This window comes from Micromys minutus, assembly GCF_963924665.1.
Source record: "Micromys minutus genome assembly, chromosome: 21".
Classification (NCBI taxonomy): Eukaryota; Metazoa; Chordata; class Mammalia; order Rodentia; family Muridae; genus Micromys; species Micromys minutus.
This window is the reverse complement of record NC_137956.1, coordinates 40258074-40273401: the sequence shown is the minus strand read 5'-3', so window position 1 is coordinate 40273401 and position 15328 is coordinate 40258074. Positions and strand designations below refer to the sequence as shown.

Below are 15328 nucleotides of genomic sequence, written 5' to 3'. Positions count from 1 at the left end.
AGCATATAGGCCAAGCTGCAGAAACAGACACAGGTTTACACCTTCAGTGAGGGGCGGGGATACCTGCCCCTGGTCTCCATGCACACAGGCTGGCAGCTATGGCTCTGGAGTCCAGCTCCAGCTCAATTATCCTCAGCCTGCTCTAAGCCTCAAATGTCCTGACTTCCTTTCCAAGCCCATCTCCTCACTAGACTTCAAGGAAAAGTCCCTATGTCAAAGGGAAATGAAACAAAAGAAGACAACGTCCAGGAAGCCTGCTGTGGGAACCTTCTTTATTCCAGCCATCATTGTCCTAGCTGTCAGCCAGGATGGCTGCCATTCAGGACAGCCTCCTGACCGCCTCCTTCTACCTGCTGTGGCTCTTAATGTCACAACCTCCAAAACCAGGCAGGTGAGTCACGTGCGATGCCCCAAAGGACCGCTCTGCTGGGGTTCACCATGCAGTCTCTCTCAGCAGAAGCCACATGCCAGTTCCTCACGGTGTTTCCTGAGCTGAGCTTTGGGGACAAAGTGGCGGCAGCACACCCTCACAGCACCATCCTCTCTGGTCACAGCCGAGGCTGCAGTCAAGCCAGAAAGAGTGTGCCAAAGGTCTGAAGGACCATTTCACCTGGGCGCTTTATCTTCCACACCCACAGCTGTCCAAAGTCACTTAAGTTGTCCCAAAACAGGTCACAGAACAGCAGGAGACATTCCTTTGGCAAAAAAGGACACATTCTTATCCTGTATCTTGTATTGGTAAGTGAGACTTGTGGGCTTCGATGGCCTCCTCCAGAGGATGCTCAGCTGCAGAGAGAGAGGAGGGTTAAGGAAGAGGCGGCCACCAAGTACCTGCCCCACTGTGAATTCAACTGGTTCTCCCGGCCACCTTCCATTGCAGCTTCTATGACAGATAGCTCAGGCAAACATGCCATATGGTAATGAGACCAACTTCCACAATAAGCATTACCAGAGGCAGACATTATCAAGGCTTGCCTCTCCATTACAGCGGCTGTACTGCTTGCTGCTCATCGGAAAGTAAAGGTAGAAAAAGCCCACCCTCCCTCCTTTCTATTTAGTTTTATTCTTGAGTACTAGAGTTTGAACCTGGGGCCCTGTATGTGCTAGTCAAGAGCTCTAATACTACACTATACATACATCAGCAACTGTTCTGTAGTCTTTAACAAATATATTCTTTTTATTTTATGTGTATGAATGTATGTTTATCTGCATGTGGACCATGTGAGTGCCTGGGGCCCATAGAGACCAGAGGGCATGTTAGATGTCCTGGAACTGGAGTTGCAGATGGGTGAGCTGGGAACTAAACCTGGTCTTCTCAAAGAGCAACAAATGCTCGGAACTGTTAAGCCATCTCTCCAGTTCTTTAGTTTCCTTTCTAAGCATAGCTTTGTGCTTGTTAGCTACACTGATTTTGGAAATCAACATATTACCTGGGGAGGTGGTGGCACATATTTTTAATCCCAGCACTCAGAAGGCAGAGGACGAAGTTCAAGACCAGCCTGGTCTACAGAATAAGTTCCATGACAGCCAGAGCTACACAGAGAAACCCTGTCTTGAAAAACAAAAACAGGGGCTGGAGAGATGGTTCAGTGGTTAAGAGCACTGACTGCTCTTCCAGAGGTCCTGAGTTCAATTCCCAGCAACTACATGGTGGCTCACAACCATCTGTAATGAGATCTAATGCCCTCTTCTGGTGTGTCTGGAGACAGCCACAGTGTACTCACAGAAATAAAAATTAATAATTTTTTTTTAATTTTGCAATTCCCTGGAAATCATACTGGACTCGTCAGAAGAAGCCGCTGACAATGGGCCTTCAGTCAGTGACGTCCCTGCCAGAGCTGTGTCAGCTCCTGGGACACCTGGCTGGACGACATAGCCAGGCCAGGACAGAGCTGGTCTCCAAAATTCTTCAAGGTCTCACCAATTATAATGAAACTAACAAAGCAGTGGATCAAACCTGTGCTAATGTCACTGCTTTTCCCTTACCGATCACATTAGAGGTTACCTAACCCTTCTGGAAAATTCCCCTAGCCCTGCAGAAAAAGGTCCTGCAAGCCTTTGAATGGTCCCGATTTTGATGGTGATCCCTGCATCCCTCTTTGCCTTTGCATACTATTTAAGTCTGGGGTTTTCCAACAAGGATTCCGGGACCCTAACATTCACAAATGAGATGACCAGAAAAACCGTTTCCTGTTCCAGTCTCTGTGCCACTCAGGACATCCATGTTCTCTGCCTTCTCCCCCAAGCAGCCCACCGTTCAGCCTCTGCCCTACCTGTCCATGCACGTCTTTGCAGAATCCAGTGGCCAGGCCCTCAGCCCGCAGGATCAGGTGGCTTTGATGACTGAGGCCATTCAGTAGGATGTCATTCTCTTCATCCTCAGCACCCTCGGTGTCATGCACAAGGGCCACCACATTCCCCTGCATCACACACAAAAAAGAAACCTGGCCCTTAACAAATGGATACCCAGGTCAGAGAACACCAGGCTTTCTGTGTCTCCCTACCTGTCTCTGTGTATCCTCCCAGGTCACCCTCCCTGCTGCTGTTACAAGAGCTTCTTCATAAGCTCCCTTAGGGGCTCCAGGACCCTAATTCCAAATAGCTACTGCATAGTCTCACCTCCAAGTCCAACCTAAAAGTCCAACTCAATTCATCTAAAACCAACTTCATTATAGGAGCTCCATCTCCATTCCTGAGTATCATGCCACCAGGGGTTAGCAAGACAGCTCAGCAGGTAAAGCACTTGCCACCAATCCTGATCATCTGACTCAACCCCCAGACGTCACACAACAGCAGGACAGAGAGGACTCCCGGAAGTTGTCTGTGGTATGTCCTTGCCCCCACTACCAAATTAAGTATCTTTACATTTTCATTTAGACAGTGGCAGTACACACCTTTAATCGCAGCACTCAGGAGGCAGAGGCAGGTGGATCTCTGAATTAGAGGCCAGCCTGGTCTACAGACAACCAGGGAAACCCTGCTTCGTAAGAAAAAAAATGTTTTTTCATTTCATTGCCACCAGTCTACCAGGCACCATTCAGTCAACAGTTCCTGAGAACTCACTATATATCAGATAATACAGTATGGAAAAGAGAGCTAGGCTCTGGAGATAGAGAGATGCCACTAATCTAGAGTGACAGCAGAGAGAGAGGCATGGAGCAGGGAGATCTCAAAGAAGACACAGGGAGGACACATTGACCTGAGACCTGGTGGCCAAGCAAAATTAACCAAACAGAAACAGAGAGTTTACCACACCAAGAGGTGGCATCTTGGGGTATACAGTTCAGTGGTAGAGTACTTGCCTAGTATGCTTAAGCCCTAGATTTGATCCTTGGAACCACAGAGGAAAAAAGCCAAAGGTGGTCATTAGAGGAAGAGCTTAATTAAGCACGTGTTCAGCATATACAAGGTCCCGCTCCCTGGACTGCTAAAAACTAAAAACTAATAATTAAGGGTCGAGAAATATAGCTCAGTGGTAAAGTGCTTATTGTGAAAGCACAGTGACCTGAGGTAGAGCCCACGGGACCCCTAGCATCCTCGTAAAGAGGCATAAGATAGGTATGGAATCCACACCCTTTATCCTAATACTCAAGAAACAGAGGCAGCCTGGTCTACACAGTAAGTTTCCAGGATAGCTAGGGCTACACAGTAAGACCGTGTCTTTAAAAGGAGGTGGTGGTGGTCGTGGTGGCTGGAGGAGTGGTTCAGTGGTTAAGAGCACTAACTGTTCTTCCAGAGGTCCTGAGTTCAATTGTCAGCACCCGCAAGGTGCTCCACAGATGTCTGTGGCTCGGGTCCCATGGGATCCAGTGCCCTCTTCCAGCCTCCATGGGCACCAAGACACTAGTATACAAAAAGAATTTTTAAGATATGAGGGCTAGAGAGGGCTCAGCAGGAAAGAGTATATAACCGCTCTTGCAGAGGACCCATGTTCAGTCCTGAACATCCATGTCAGACAGCTTACAAAGGCATGCAACTCCAGTGCCAAGGGACCCAACGACCTCTTCTGGCCCTTCAAAATCACCTATAACATGCACGTACATATACCTACACAGACACATACACACAAAATTAAAAAATAAAACTCTAAGGACAGGCTGTAAAGGTGTATACCCAGCACCAAGGAGGCAGAGGCAGGTGGATCTCTGAGGACGAGGCTAGCGTAGTCTATAGAGCAAGTTCCAGGACAGCCGAGGGCACAGAAAGAAATTGTCTCAAAACAAACTAAGGAAGTAAGCGAACAAACAAGCCAACACGAAAATCTTAAAAATATAAAACAACCAAAAGGACAGACTTGAGGTCAGTGTGGTATACAAATCTGTGACTCCAGTACTTGGGCGGTGGACAAAGAAGACCAGAGGTGTAAGGTTACCCTTAGCTGAATAGCAAGTTTAAAGTCAGCCTGCCTGGACTACGTAGAATCCCACCTCAGAAAAGAAAGCCAGGCACGGCAGTGCAAATGTAACCTCAGCACCACGGAGCCTTAGATACGTGGAGAAGGGAATCCCTGGAGCATACTGGCCAGCCAGTCTTGCCAAATAGGTGGTTTCCAAGCCCCCTGCCCTTCCTTCATTCCACAGAGGCTCTCAAGTCTCCCTCACCCTCCTTCCCTCCCTGGTCCCTCTTTCTCTGGATCCTGGCCCTGTGACTATAACCAAGACGACTACAATAGTCCTTTGACCATGAATGACTTCCAGGCAGGACTCTGCATGTGGGTTACATGACTAGTAACACTTCTGCTAATGCCTCTAATTCCTCTCTACCAGTGCTCTGCACCCTGAGGCTGGCCTCTCCACACAGCGTGAGCTAGTTCCCATAGCTGGCGTCGACGAGGAGCCACTGTGGGCCAGGTACTGCAGGAGACAGCCGGCTCACTCCACTCAGTGTCTTGTTTTGTTCTTCGAGTTGTGCTCTTGCTACATAGACCTGGCTGGCTTGGAGCTCTGTGGCCCAGGCTGGCCTCACACTTTGGAGTCTGAGGATTATAAGCTTTTGCTGCCATGTTCAGCCTCTCACTCAATTATTTTGTTCTCTCTCTCTCTTTTTTTAAAATTAGTTTGTATAGGGGGTGTGAAAGAACACAGTACATGTGTGGAGGTCAGAGGACAATTCTGTAGAGTGCCCCCTCTCCTTTCACCTTTATGTGGGTTCTGGGGCTCACACTCGGGTCATTAGGCCTGAAACTCACAACCCTTCTTCCACAAGGCCCCAAGTGCTGGGTTACAGACATGTGACATCATGGACAGCTGCTATACAAGCATGTTACCAACTGAGCTCCAACCTCAGCCCTACTTCTTCAATCCCCAGAACTTTCACCCATAGGGGCGGAATATAAAGCGGCGATGAGTCATGACTTTAGCTAATCTTTAAAACCCACTAAGGAACCCACAGGGCACACAGGCAGGGACTGCCGCACCGTCTCACGGTGCCTGTCAACCTTTAATTTTGAGAGGTTTATTATTTAGCATTGCCAAGTAGGGTAAAGCAGAATGGGCGGAACAAAGAATTTCTGCGTCCACCAGAGAAAAGCTAAGCTCAAAGCAAACAGACGGAGAAAGCAGAGCACACAGTACGGCCACAGCAGTTAAGTACCTTCAGTTTGCAGCACACCATGGCTCTGCAGTACTGCATGAAGTCCAGCACAGCAACTGCCCCCATGCCCAGGCCCAGCAGCACGCTGAGGTTGTCCACCAGCAGCACTGGGTACTTCCATGGAGACTCCCCACTGTCCGCAGGCTTCAGGGTGTCCTGTATAAACATATACAGCGACTGCAGGTTCCCTGCACCAGCCTCCCTAGAAACACAGGGAAAAGCCACCAAAACCTTTGTCAGTCAGTCACACTCTATGAATGTGGTGGGAATGTTCTGTCTAACTTTGAGACGGTGTCTCGTGAACTCCAGGCTGGCCTTGAACTCAGTACGTAACCAAGGGTAACCTTGATTTTCTGATCTTCCTGCTTCCATATCCCAAGTGTTCCCTAGCATGGTTTGACAAACTGCTGGGTGTCAAACACAGGGCTTCATGCACACTGGGCAAACACTGAGTTACGCCCCGGCTCTTCTATTCAAGTGTGACTTTAGAACTGACCGGAATTCATTATCCCATTGTTTCTACCTCCCAAGTGCAAAGATTACAGGCATGTACCACCATGTCCAGTTCTATAAATGTTTATCTGGGACAAAGTGGCACCAAGGAAGGCTAGAGAAGGCTTGGCAATCTGTAAAAGAACACACACACACACACACACACACACACACACAGGTAAATTGTACTTTAGTCCAATTCAAGTATCTTCTAAGGCCTACCAGATACTAAGGTAGAATGTACAGGCTACAAAACTTGAACAAGTCCCTGAGGAGACATCACAAAGGCCTGGTGTGGTGGTCCACACCTATAGTCACAACTACCACAGAAGCAGGAGACTGGGAAGGCAGTAAGATTGTCTCAAAAGAAAGAAATAAAATAATAATTAAGGAAAAGAAAAAAGAAAAAAAGAAAGACTCCAAGCCTCTCAATCCAAGAGCTGGGGCACCTAGACAACAACTCAGAATGAGAGAGCACCTCCCTCCCCGCTGCAGATCCTGAACTGCTAGAGGAAGTTAAGAGGAATTCGAGCATCTGGGTGAGGGGTGTGGCCTATGGGTTTGCTGGTATTTCTGACACACGGTGACCCACCCACCCCCACCTTCCCTGGGGATGTTGCAAGCTGTCACTTCCCAGCAGTGTGAGGAGGAATGGAGCACAGTGCCCAAGGCAACCACCTTCCCCCTTGGCACTGGAGAACCTCCCCACACGCTGGGATCAGGTGTAACTAGCCTCTACAGTCAAATGATAAAACCAAGGCCAGGGAGCTAGGGAATATGTCATACACACACACAGACATTCTAGCCACTGCAAAAGGGTATATCTGAAAAATTAGGGCAGTGGGGACAGCTTTGTCATGGACTCCTTTGTGAAAGATAAAAAATAATAGCCCATTAGGAGGCTGATGTTCAGAAAGGCTGAGGAACACAGCACAGCCAGTCTCAGACCTGCAACAATCTCCTGTTGCTGTTGTTAAAGAATAACACAAGAGCTATTTACGCCTGCAGGTCATTTTTCCCCTGCTCCATCTACCCAGTCTGCAGTCTGTCCCTATAAAACTGAATATCCAGAGACAATCAAGGACAAACAAATAGAGCTATGTTCCAATTAAAAAAAAAAAAAAAAAAAAAAAAACAGGTCGCCTGCCCATAACCCTTAGTTTCTATATGAAGGCAAGAAAGAGCTGAGGTAGGTGCATGAGGGGTCTGAGCCACCATCAGAGAACAGAAAAGCACTTCACTATGCTATCCTCCCAGGCAACGATGCTTTCGTGGCTCTGGGGACCATCACCCACCGTGGGTGTCATGATGGCAGCCAAGGGCTATCTGACCCATAGGAGCACAGGGGAAGTGTCTGATCCCTGAAGCCACTTTTGCCTTAAATGGCACACAACATGGCAGCCCTTGTCTGCCCCCACCCCCAGCTCTACAGTTCTGACCTGAGAAACTGCAGGGGGTGAGGCTCCCCCTGAGAGTGAAAAAGGACTTCCACAGAGGACTTGAGGCCCTCCAGGAACACAAGCTGTCCTCGCTCCCGCGCCGCTGTCAGGCTGACACCCTGGACGAGACAAAAAGCAGAGTGAATTGCTGTGCCCTGTGAGAATGGGGAACCTGTCAGAGAAACTGCATACTGGCTAATAAGACGGTAAGACATACTCCAAACCTGCTGATGTGTTCCTGACGTCTGCTCCCACTCTGCTGCCTGATATCTGCAGCAAGGACTTGGGTGTCCTCCCAAGCAAGTCTCAACCGACTCAAAATACAGTAGAACATGACCTTAACCTCACCCCCACCCTCAAGACAGATTCTATGCAACCCTAGCTATCCTAGAACTAGATGTGTTGACCAGGCTGGCCTCAGAGGTCTGCCTGTCTCTGCTTCCTGAATGCTGGGATTATTTTTACTTTTTAATTATGTATAAGTGGCTCCGCATTCAAGGGCAGCTGCCTCAGGAGGTTGTAAGCTGCCTGACTTGGGTGCTGGGAACCTAACTCAGAGCCTCTGCAACAGCACTAACCACTAAGCCACCTCTGCGGTTCCCAACCCTGAATCTCCTGGTGCTGGGATGAGAGGTGTCAATCCCCAGTTTGTGCAGTGCAGTGGTTCAAACCAGTGACTGATGCTCTACAGGTGAGACTCCTGCTTTTTCTTTGATTGGTGGTGGGTTGTTTGTCTGAGACAGTGTTGCACAATGAAGCCCTGACTGTCCTATAAGTTAATGTAGACCTGGCTACCCTTGAACTCAAGGAGATCCACCTCCCCTGCCTCCTGAGTGCTGAAATTAATGTAGTGTGAAAACAAGCTCAGCTAGGCACAGAAACCTTAACTGGCCACAAATCAGGAGAAGGGTCTGAGTCACTGACAACGAACGTTAGGTCTGGTTCTACATGTTCTCAATAAAACATGCCCAGACTCTGGTTTAGTCCTTTGGATAAGGGGTTCAGGGTTCCAAGACATCCTCAGTCCTTCCTGTTAGGTTCTCCATAAACCAAACAGAAAAGCCCAGCCTCAGCTAGGCAGAGGTGCCACACACCTTTAATCCCAGCACTCAGGAAGCAGAAGCAGGTGGATCTCTGAGTTTGAGGCCAGCCTGGTCTACAGAGTGAGTTCTAGGACAGCCAAGGTTACACAGAGAAACTCTGTCTAGAAAAAAAGCAAAAACTAAAAACAAAAACAAAAAAAGGAAAGAATAGAAAAAGAAAATCCCAGCCCTAGCCCATGCATGATACGTGCTCCTTGGAAGGGATGTCACCACAGAGGACTGAGACACTTACCAGTTTCTGTCCCACGATATTGTAATGGCTGAAGGACTGGACAAGTGCCACAAAGCAGACTTTACAATTAGCTAAAAAAAAAAAAACAAACAACGAAAGAAATTTGACTCTTTAAACAGATCCTCTGCTTACAACCAGACACAACTGCTTAAATCCTCTGAAATGAAGAACACTAACGAAGGAGGCCATAGACTTCTCTAACTTATTTCCTAATGTAAAATGCAGTGGCCATATTCTCTAAGAAGCAGCTAATTGCCGAATGTCACTAGGGTTGGAGGATCTGAGACTTAAACACAACAAGTAAGAAACAACAGGGTCAGGAAATCACATGAGGACCTGAGGGAGGTGATGGCTCCTCCACAGTGGACGGAGAAGGGGAGGGGGACTGTAGATCTATCTGATGGGCACACAGCAAGCCTGGGCAGATTGTAATGGTGCTCCCATCACCTGGTTCCTAACAGAACAGCTTACTGAGTACCCAAACACCAAAGCCAAGATATTTTTCCCGTTGCTTCTTTAGGGTTTTTTATTTCTATTTTCTTAGCTGTTCTAGGTTTACCATTTGTTGTTTTTTGTTTCTTGTTCTTGCTTTCCTAAGACAGGATTTCTCTGTATAGCCCTGGCTGTCCTGGAACTCACTCTGTGGACCAGGCTGGCCACAAATTCAGCTGCCTCTGTCTCCTGAGTCCTGTCTCTGCCTCCTGAGTTCTGGAACTAAAGTCATGCACCATCACTGCCTGGCTAGACAATTATTGATTTTTATTTTTAAGATTTAATTATTTATTATATATAAGTACAGTGTAGCTGTCTTCAGACACACCAGAAAAGGGCATCAGATCCCATTACAGATGATTGTAAGTCACCATGTAGTTGCTGAAATTTGAACTCAGGACCTTAGGAAGAGCAGTCAGTGCTCTTAACCACTGAGCCATCTCTCCAGCCCGACAATTACTGATTTTTGTTTTATTTTGAAGTTACAGATGGTTGTGAGCCACCATGTGGGTGCTTGGAACTCAACCCTAGTCCTCTGGGAGAGTAGCCAGTGTTCTAAACTGCCAACCCATCTCTCCAGACCCAAGGTTCCTTTTCTGTAGCACCAGGAAGTCGCATACCTTTCAGGTAGAAGGAGAGGAAGTGATGCACTAGGAAGCTGCCGTCTGTCTTGGCATCACAGAGGAGAGTCAGTTTCCCCTGAAAGTAGAGAACAGAAGGTAAAGAGGTGAGCCCATCAGCGAAATCAAGTCAGTTATGTGAATTTCAACACTTGAACAGCTGTTTGTTAATGGCATCTATACTAAATTAACCCGTCAGAGCCAAGGAGATGGCTCAGTGGATAAATCACTCGCAGTGCGATAATGAGGACTGGAGTTTGAATCTCCAGAACCCGAGCGAAGTCAGCAGTGGATAACTGTAAGCTCGGAGCTTATGCAGAGAGACAGGAGGCAAAGACGGAATCTCCACGAGTTTTACGGCCAGTACATGCAGTGAATGGCAGTCTCAAAACAAAGTCATAGGAATGACTATACCAGGGCATGTGTGCAACTGTATTCACACACACAAAAATGGGAACACACACATACACATGACATTTAAAAACTGAAGAAAGTCAAGGCTGGAGAAATGACTTGTAAGTTCTATAACTGCTGCAGGGGACTGCATTTGCACCAGACAGCTCACGCTGCCTGCAACTCTAGTTCCAGAAAGACGCAACAACATCTCTAACGTTTACAGACACCTGCACTCAAGCATGTGCAGACAAACATGGGCACACATAACAAAAAATGAAAAAAGAAACCAAGTTGTTATAAAATAAGAAAATCAATAATTAAAATCATGAGAGAGTAAAGTTGTGAGCCCTGGGCAGGCGCAGCTCAGCCTCGTAAGTCAACGTAGTAAAGAGCCCATACATTCAGTACTCACAACCAGCCCAGTTTACCCAGTCTTCACAGCCAACATGGATGCCATCAAAAAGAAGGTGCAGATGCTGAAACTGGATGAGGAGGATACCATCCCTCACCTTGCTGAGCCAACAAGAAGCAAGGTGAGGGCGGATGCAGGCTGACAGCAGCAGGCCTTCCGGAAGAAGCAAAAGGAGGCAGAGGGCGAGGTGGGAAACTATTCCAAGTCTTCGAAGAATGCAGACTGTGAAGAGCAGACAGAGAAGAAGGCCGGGAGGATGAATCAGACGTGACCTCCCTGAAGCGATGCTCAGCTCCTAGAGGAGGCATAGCAACGCCTGGCTACAGCCCCGCAAAAGCTGGAGGAGACTGGGAAGGCGGCTGAGACCAAGAGAGAAAGGAAGGTCACTGAAAGTCGGGCTATGAAAGATGAAGAAAAGATACGAGATGCAGAAGGTTCTGCTGAAGGAGGCCAAAGTCCACCACAGAGGGCCCCGGCTGCAAATATGAGACTTGGCCAGGAAGCTGGTGATCCTGGAAGGAGAGTTGGAGCGCTCAGGGGAGAGCTGAGGGGAGCCAAGCCAGGCAGCTGGAGGAGGAGTTTCAAACCTCAGACCAGGCCCTCAAGAAGATGGTGATAGCCTCAGAGAAGTATTCCACCAAGGAAGACAAGCACAAAGAAGAGATCACACTTTTGGAGGAGTAGCTGAAGGAGACTGAGACCCGAACACAGTTTGCCGAAACATCTCTGGCAAAGTTGGAGAAAACCATTGATAATCTGGAAGAGACTTTGGCTAGCAACACGGGATGTAGAGATTCACCAGTCCTCGGCCCAGACCCTTCTGGGACTCAATGACCTGTAAGGGCTGTGCCTACCAGACTATAATTGCCTCTCCAAGTAACTGACGTTACTAGACGAAAAAAATTATTTTCACTTCTTGGCTTAGTAACCATTCTTAAGGAGAATTAGATTCAAAAGAAAGCCTTTAATCCCTGATCTCCAATGGTAGAAAGGACCTTCAGAAAAGTCTTCGATCCAGACCTTGAAAGCTGAGGCAACAGGTCAAAGGTCAGGCTGAGCAGAGTGTGGTTCCTCTCATCACAGTACCTGAGAGACAGAGGGTTGGGAGGACTCTGAGTCCGAGACTAGTCTAGTCTACAAATGAGTGTCAAGCTAGGCAGAGCTACATAGTCATAAGAAACAAAACCAAAACAAAGGAACAGGGCCGGAGAGACGGCTCAGCGGTTAAGAGCACTGACTGCTCTTCCTGAGGTCCTGAGTTCAATTCCCAGCAACCACATGGTGGCTCACAACCATCTGTAATGGGATCTGATGCCCTATTCTGGTGTGTCTGAAGACAGCTACAGTGTATTCACATACATAAAATAAATAAATGTTTAAAAAAAAAAAAAGCCAGGCTGAGATTCTCAGTCAGACCATCTTGAAACAAGTTATTTTGTTCCCATTGTTTTGAGGCAGGAACTCACTGTATAGTTCTGGTTGGTCTGGACCTTACAGAGATCTGCCTGTCTCTGCCCTGCTACCACACACCTAACTGTAAGATGTTTTAAAGTGTCTCTGCCCTAAGATCCTCCCTGGTGTCAATTCATCTGTAGCAGTGAATGAGGAAGGGACAAATGGTTTTTGAGTTTTTGGATGTAGTACACATGTCTACATGTGAATGGACGTGTGTGTGTGTGTGTGTGTGTGTGTGTGTGTGTGTGTGACTTGAAGTTGATGTTGCATGTCTTCTTCAGTCGCTTTCCATTTTTCCACTTTATCAAGGTGGGGGGTCTCTCGATGACTGGCCAATTTCAACTAAGGCAGCCAGCCAGCTTGCCCCAGGGATCCCATCTCTGCCTCTGTGGTGCTGAGATGACAGGTGCCCTCTTGCCTACCTGGCTTGGACAACAGGTTCTTAGAACCCAAATTCCACTTCCATACTTGGTGCCAAGCACTTAATCCACTGCGCTATCGCCTGGCTCAATTCTTGACAAGGCCTCTAATAACAAAGATCTCTCAATGGCTGTGGTTCAGACTGGACTCTTACCACAGCGATCCCCGGAAAGCCCTATAAAGATGGTCTCTGCATTGTCTAGCTACCTACAGACAACATCAGGATCAAGGGCTGTTACACACCACAGCAATGCTGAACCAACTTAGGGCAAACCTGCCTAATGTTTCAGTTGCCTGCCGCCCCTCCTCCCCAAATGCCAAACCACACTGCCTGGCCTTGAAGCACCTTTTCCCCAAGTGGGGTCATTTCTTGTTGTCACTCTGGACCTAGGAAAATGGCCTAGCAATTCGAAAAGTGTCCAGAACTGGAGGCCTGGACAATCAAGAACTGTTGAGCAAATACAATCCACAGGGATCTATTTAAAGCTTTCCACGTGTGGTACTCCTGGGAGAGGTAACCCCTACGTGAAAATGTGAAAGACGTCGAGGTTCCGTGGAGGCTGAAAAAACAGAGTGGACGGAATATGCTTAAGGCTTAACGCAATCAGATGTTGAACTGTGAACAGTTCTTAAACTCTGTCAGAACTAGGACGAGTGCAAGCAACATTCCAGGGTGGAAGGAGACTCAGGGCAGGTAAAAGACTCTGCAATCACCTCTGGCGCCAGGATAGCACGAAGTACGTGGTCCTGGGGGCTGGAAAAGAACAAGCAAGGTGGTCCGGAAGCCCATCTTCCACAGGCCCAGGCACTCTCCAGACTACAACTCCCAGATGCCTTTGGTTTACAGCAGACGCGCGTGCTCCACCGCGCAGCATCCCGGATGCAATCGTGCTCGCTCCCGGGACCTGCCCTCTTCCGGGCCGCACAACATCTTACCTGCTCGGTCCTGTCTGGGGTGGTGCTGAGAAGGTTGTTGAGTTCCGGAAACATTATGAACTGGGATAAAAAGTATGGTTCTACAGGAAGAATGAAGGCCCAAGAACAACACCTATAAGACCGTGCTCGCGCGCGAGAAAGTGCGCGTGCGTGATCTCGCTGCCCCAGCATCAGCCAATCAGGATTGAGGTTGTGATGCTGTTGCGCAAGCGCATGAGCACCTATGCCCGTAACGCTGAGCCATGGAGCGTTCCCTTTTTCCGGCAGTGGACTGTTACTCAGGAGGTCTGCATCCACGCGGTGCAAATGCTCTCCACGATTTAGCACGAGCGAGCGAGCTTTCTCTTTTTATTGCTCCCCCTCCTTCCGCACCTCCGGGTCTTAGTCGCTCCACGTCTTCCTAGTGTATTGCTCACAAACATGAAACTTACAAGGAGATGCTGGCAGGATCTTCGTAAAAAAGCTTAAACAAAACTTACCAGCACAGAATTACATCCTGAAAAGGTTTTTTTTTTTTTTTTTTTGTTTTTATTTTGTTTTGGTATAAAAGCAAAAGTCAGAGGTCTAAAGAGATAGCTCAGGTAGTAAGCTCTTGTTGCTCCTTCGGAATCATCGGGCTGCTCAACTTGTAACTCCAGCTCCGGGGGACCGAACCAACGCCCTCTTCTGGCCTCTGCCGCCCATGTACACACAGCATACACGAAAATTTAAAGGGGGCTCAGATTTAGAGGCCCGTAATTGGATTCTCGCTGTCCACTTGGCAATGTATAACACGGGATGTAGAGATTCACTAGACTTCGGCCCAGACCCTTCTGGGACTCAAATCCTCTCTCCTGGCCTCCAAGGGCACCAAGCATAAAAGTAGTGCACGCATACATTCAATCAAAACATAAGCATAGTTTTATTTTAAGTGAGCAAGCCTTTCCTTGGCCTTCAGCTAATAAAATAAAATAAAGCAAGCAAAACCAGAGGGATAAGGTCAGTCGAAGAGTGCTTTCGTAGCATCAAAAACATTATAAAAACGTGTTGTCAACACCTGTGATCTCAGCTCTCAGAAGGCTTAGGCAGGGGACTGCCAGCAAGTCTGGGCTTTATGAAATTACCTCTAAAAAATAAAAATAATAGAGCTCGGCATTATGGGGGAGGCAGAGTCAGGCATATTTCTGAGTATGAGGACAGCCTGGTCCACAAAGTGAATTCAGGACAGCCAGACCTACACAGAAACCCTGTCTCGAAAAAACAAAGAAGCAAACAAAAGAAGAGGGATGGGGGAGGAGGAGGAACAGGAGAACGAGGAAGAAGAAAAAAGAAATATAAGCTAATGGGAGTGGCATACACCTTTAGTTTCAGCACTTGGAAAGCAGAGGCAGGCAGATCTCTGAGTTCGAGGCCAGTCTGATCTACAGATGGGATTCCCAGACAGCCAGTCAAGAAGCCTTGTCTCAAAAACAAACAAACAAACAAATAAATAAATAAATAATGGACTATATAGACATTATATACAGAAACATACCTGTAATAACAATTAAAATAAAAGAGGCCATGAATGTGAAAGAGAACCAGGAGAGGGATATGGAAGAGTTTAGAGGGAGAAAAGGGAAACAAATTATAATCTCAAAAGCATAATTAAAAAGGAATAAAAGTAAATATAACAGTGCCCACTCTCTGTAGGTACTGTAAAGAAAGGCCAGAGCTGGAGGGGGTTTTGAAATTAAGGTAGTCAGAGGTGAGTTCACTAA

General features: G+C 47.6%; 1 protein-coding gene across 1 annotated transcript; it reads right to left on the bottom strand.

Annotated features, from left to right (window-relative positions):
* Nucleotides 1-297: 297 nt before the first annotated feature.
* On the bottom strand, nt 298-13721 carry ELP6 (elongator acetyltransferase complex subunit 6). Its single transcript, XM_080934283.1, has 7 exons — nt 13590-13721; nt 9971-10049; nt 8859-8929; nt 7524-7642; nt 5593-5794; nt 2274-2420; nt 298-786 (listed from the first exon to the last, which is right to left on the bottom strand). Exons 1-7 carry the CDS (start codon nt 13641-13643, stop codon nt 673-675), a joined length of 786 nt encoding a protein of 261 aa, XP_080790409.1. The 5' UTR covers nt 13644-13721; the 3' UTR covers nt 298-672.
* Nucleotides 13722-15328: the final 1607 nt, after the last annotated feature.

Excerpts from the sequence above, each read along its gene's own strand:
- ELP6 (XM_080934283.1), bottom strand. The coding sequence starts at position 13,643 with ATGTTTCCGGAACTCAACAACCTTCTCAGCACCACCCCAGACAGGACC. Across the intron at positions 10,050-13,589 it reads CCCCAGACAGGACCGAGCAG|GGGAAACTGACTCTCCTCTG; the intron begins GTAAGATGTTGT and ends CTCTACTTTCAG. Across the intron at positions 8,930-9,970 it reads CCTCTCCTTCTACCTGAAAG|CTAATTGTAAAGTCTGCTTT; the intron begins GTATGCGACTTC and ends TTTTTTTTTTAG.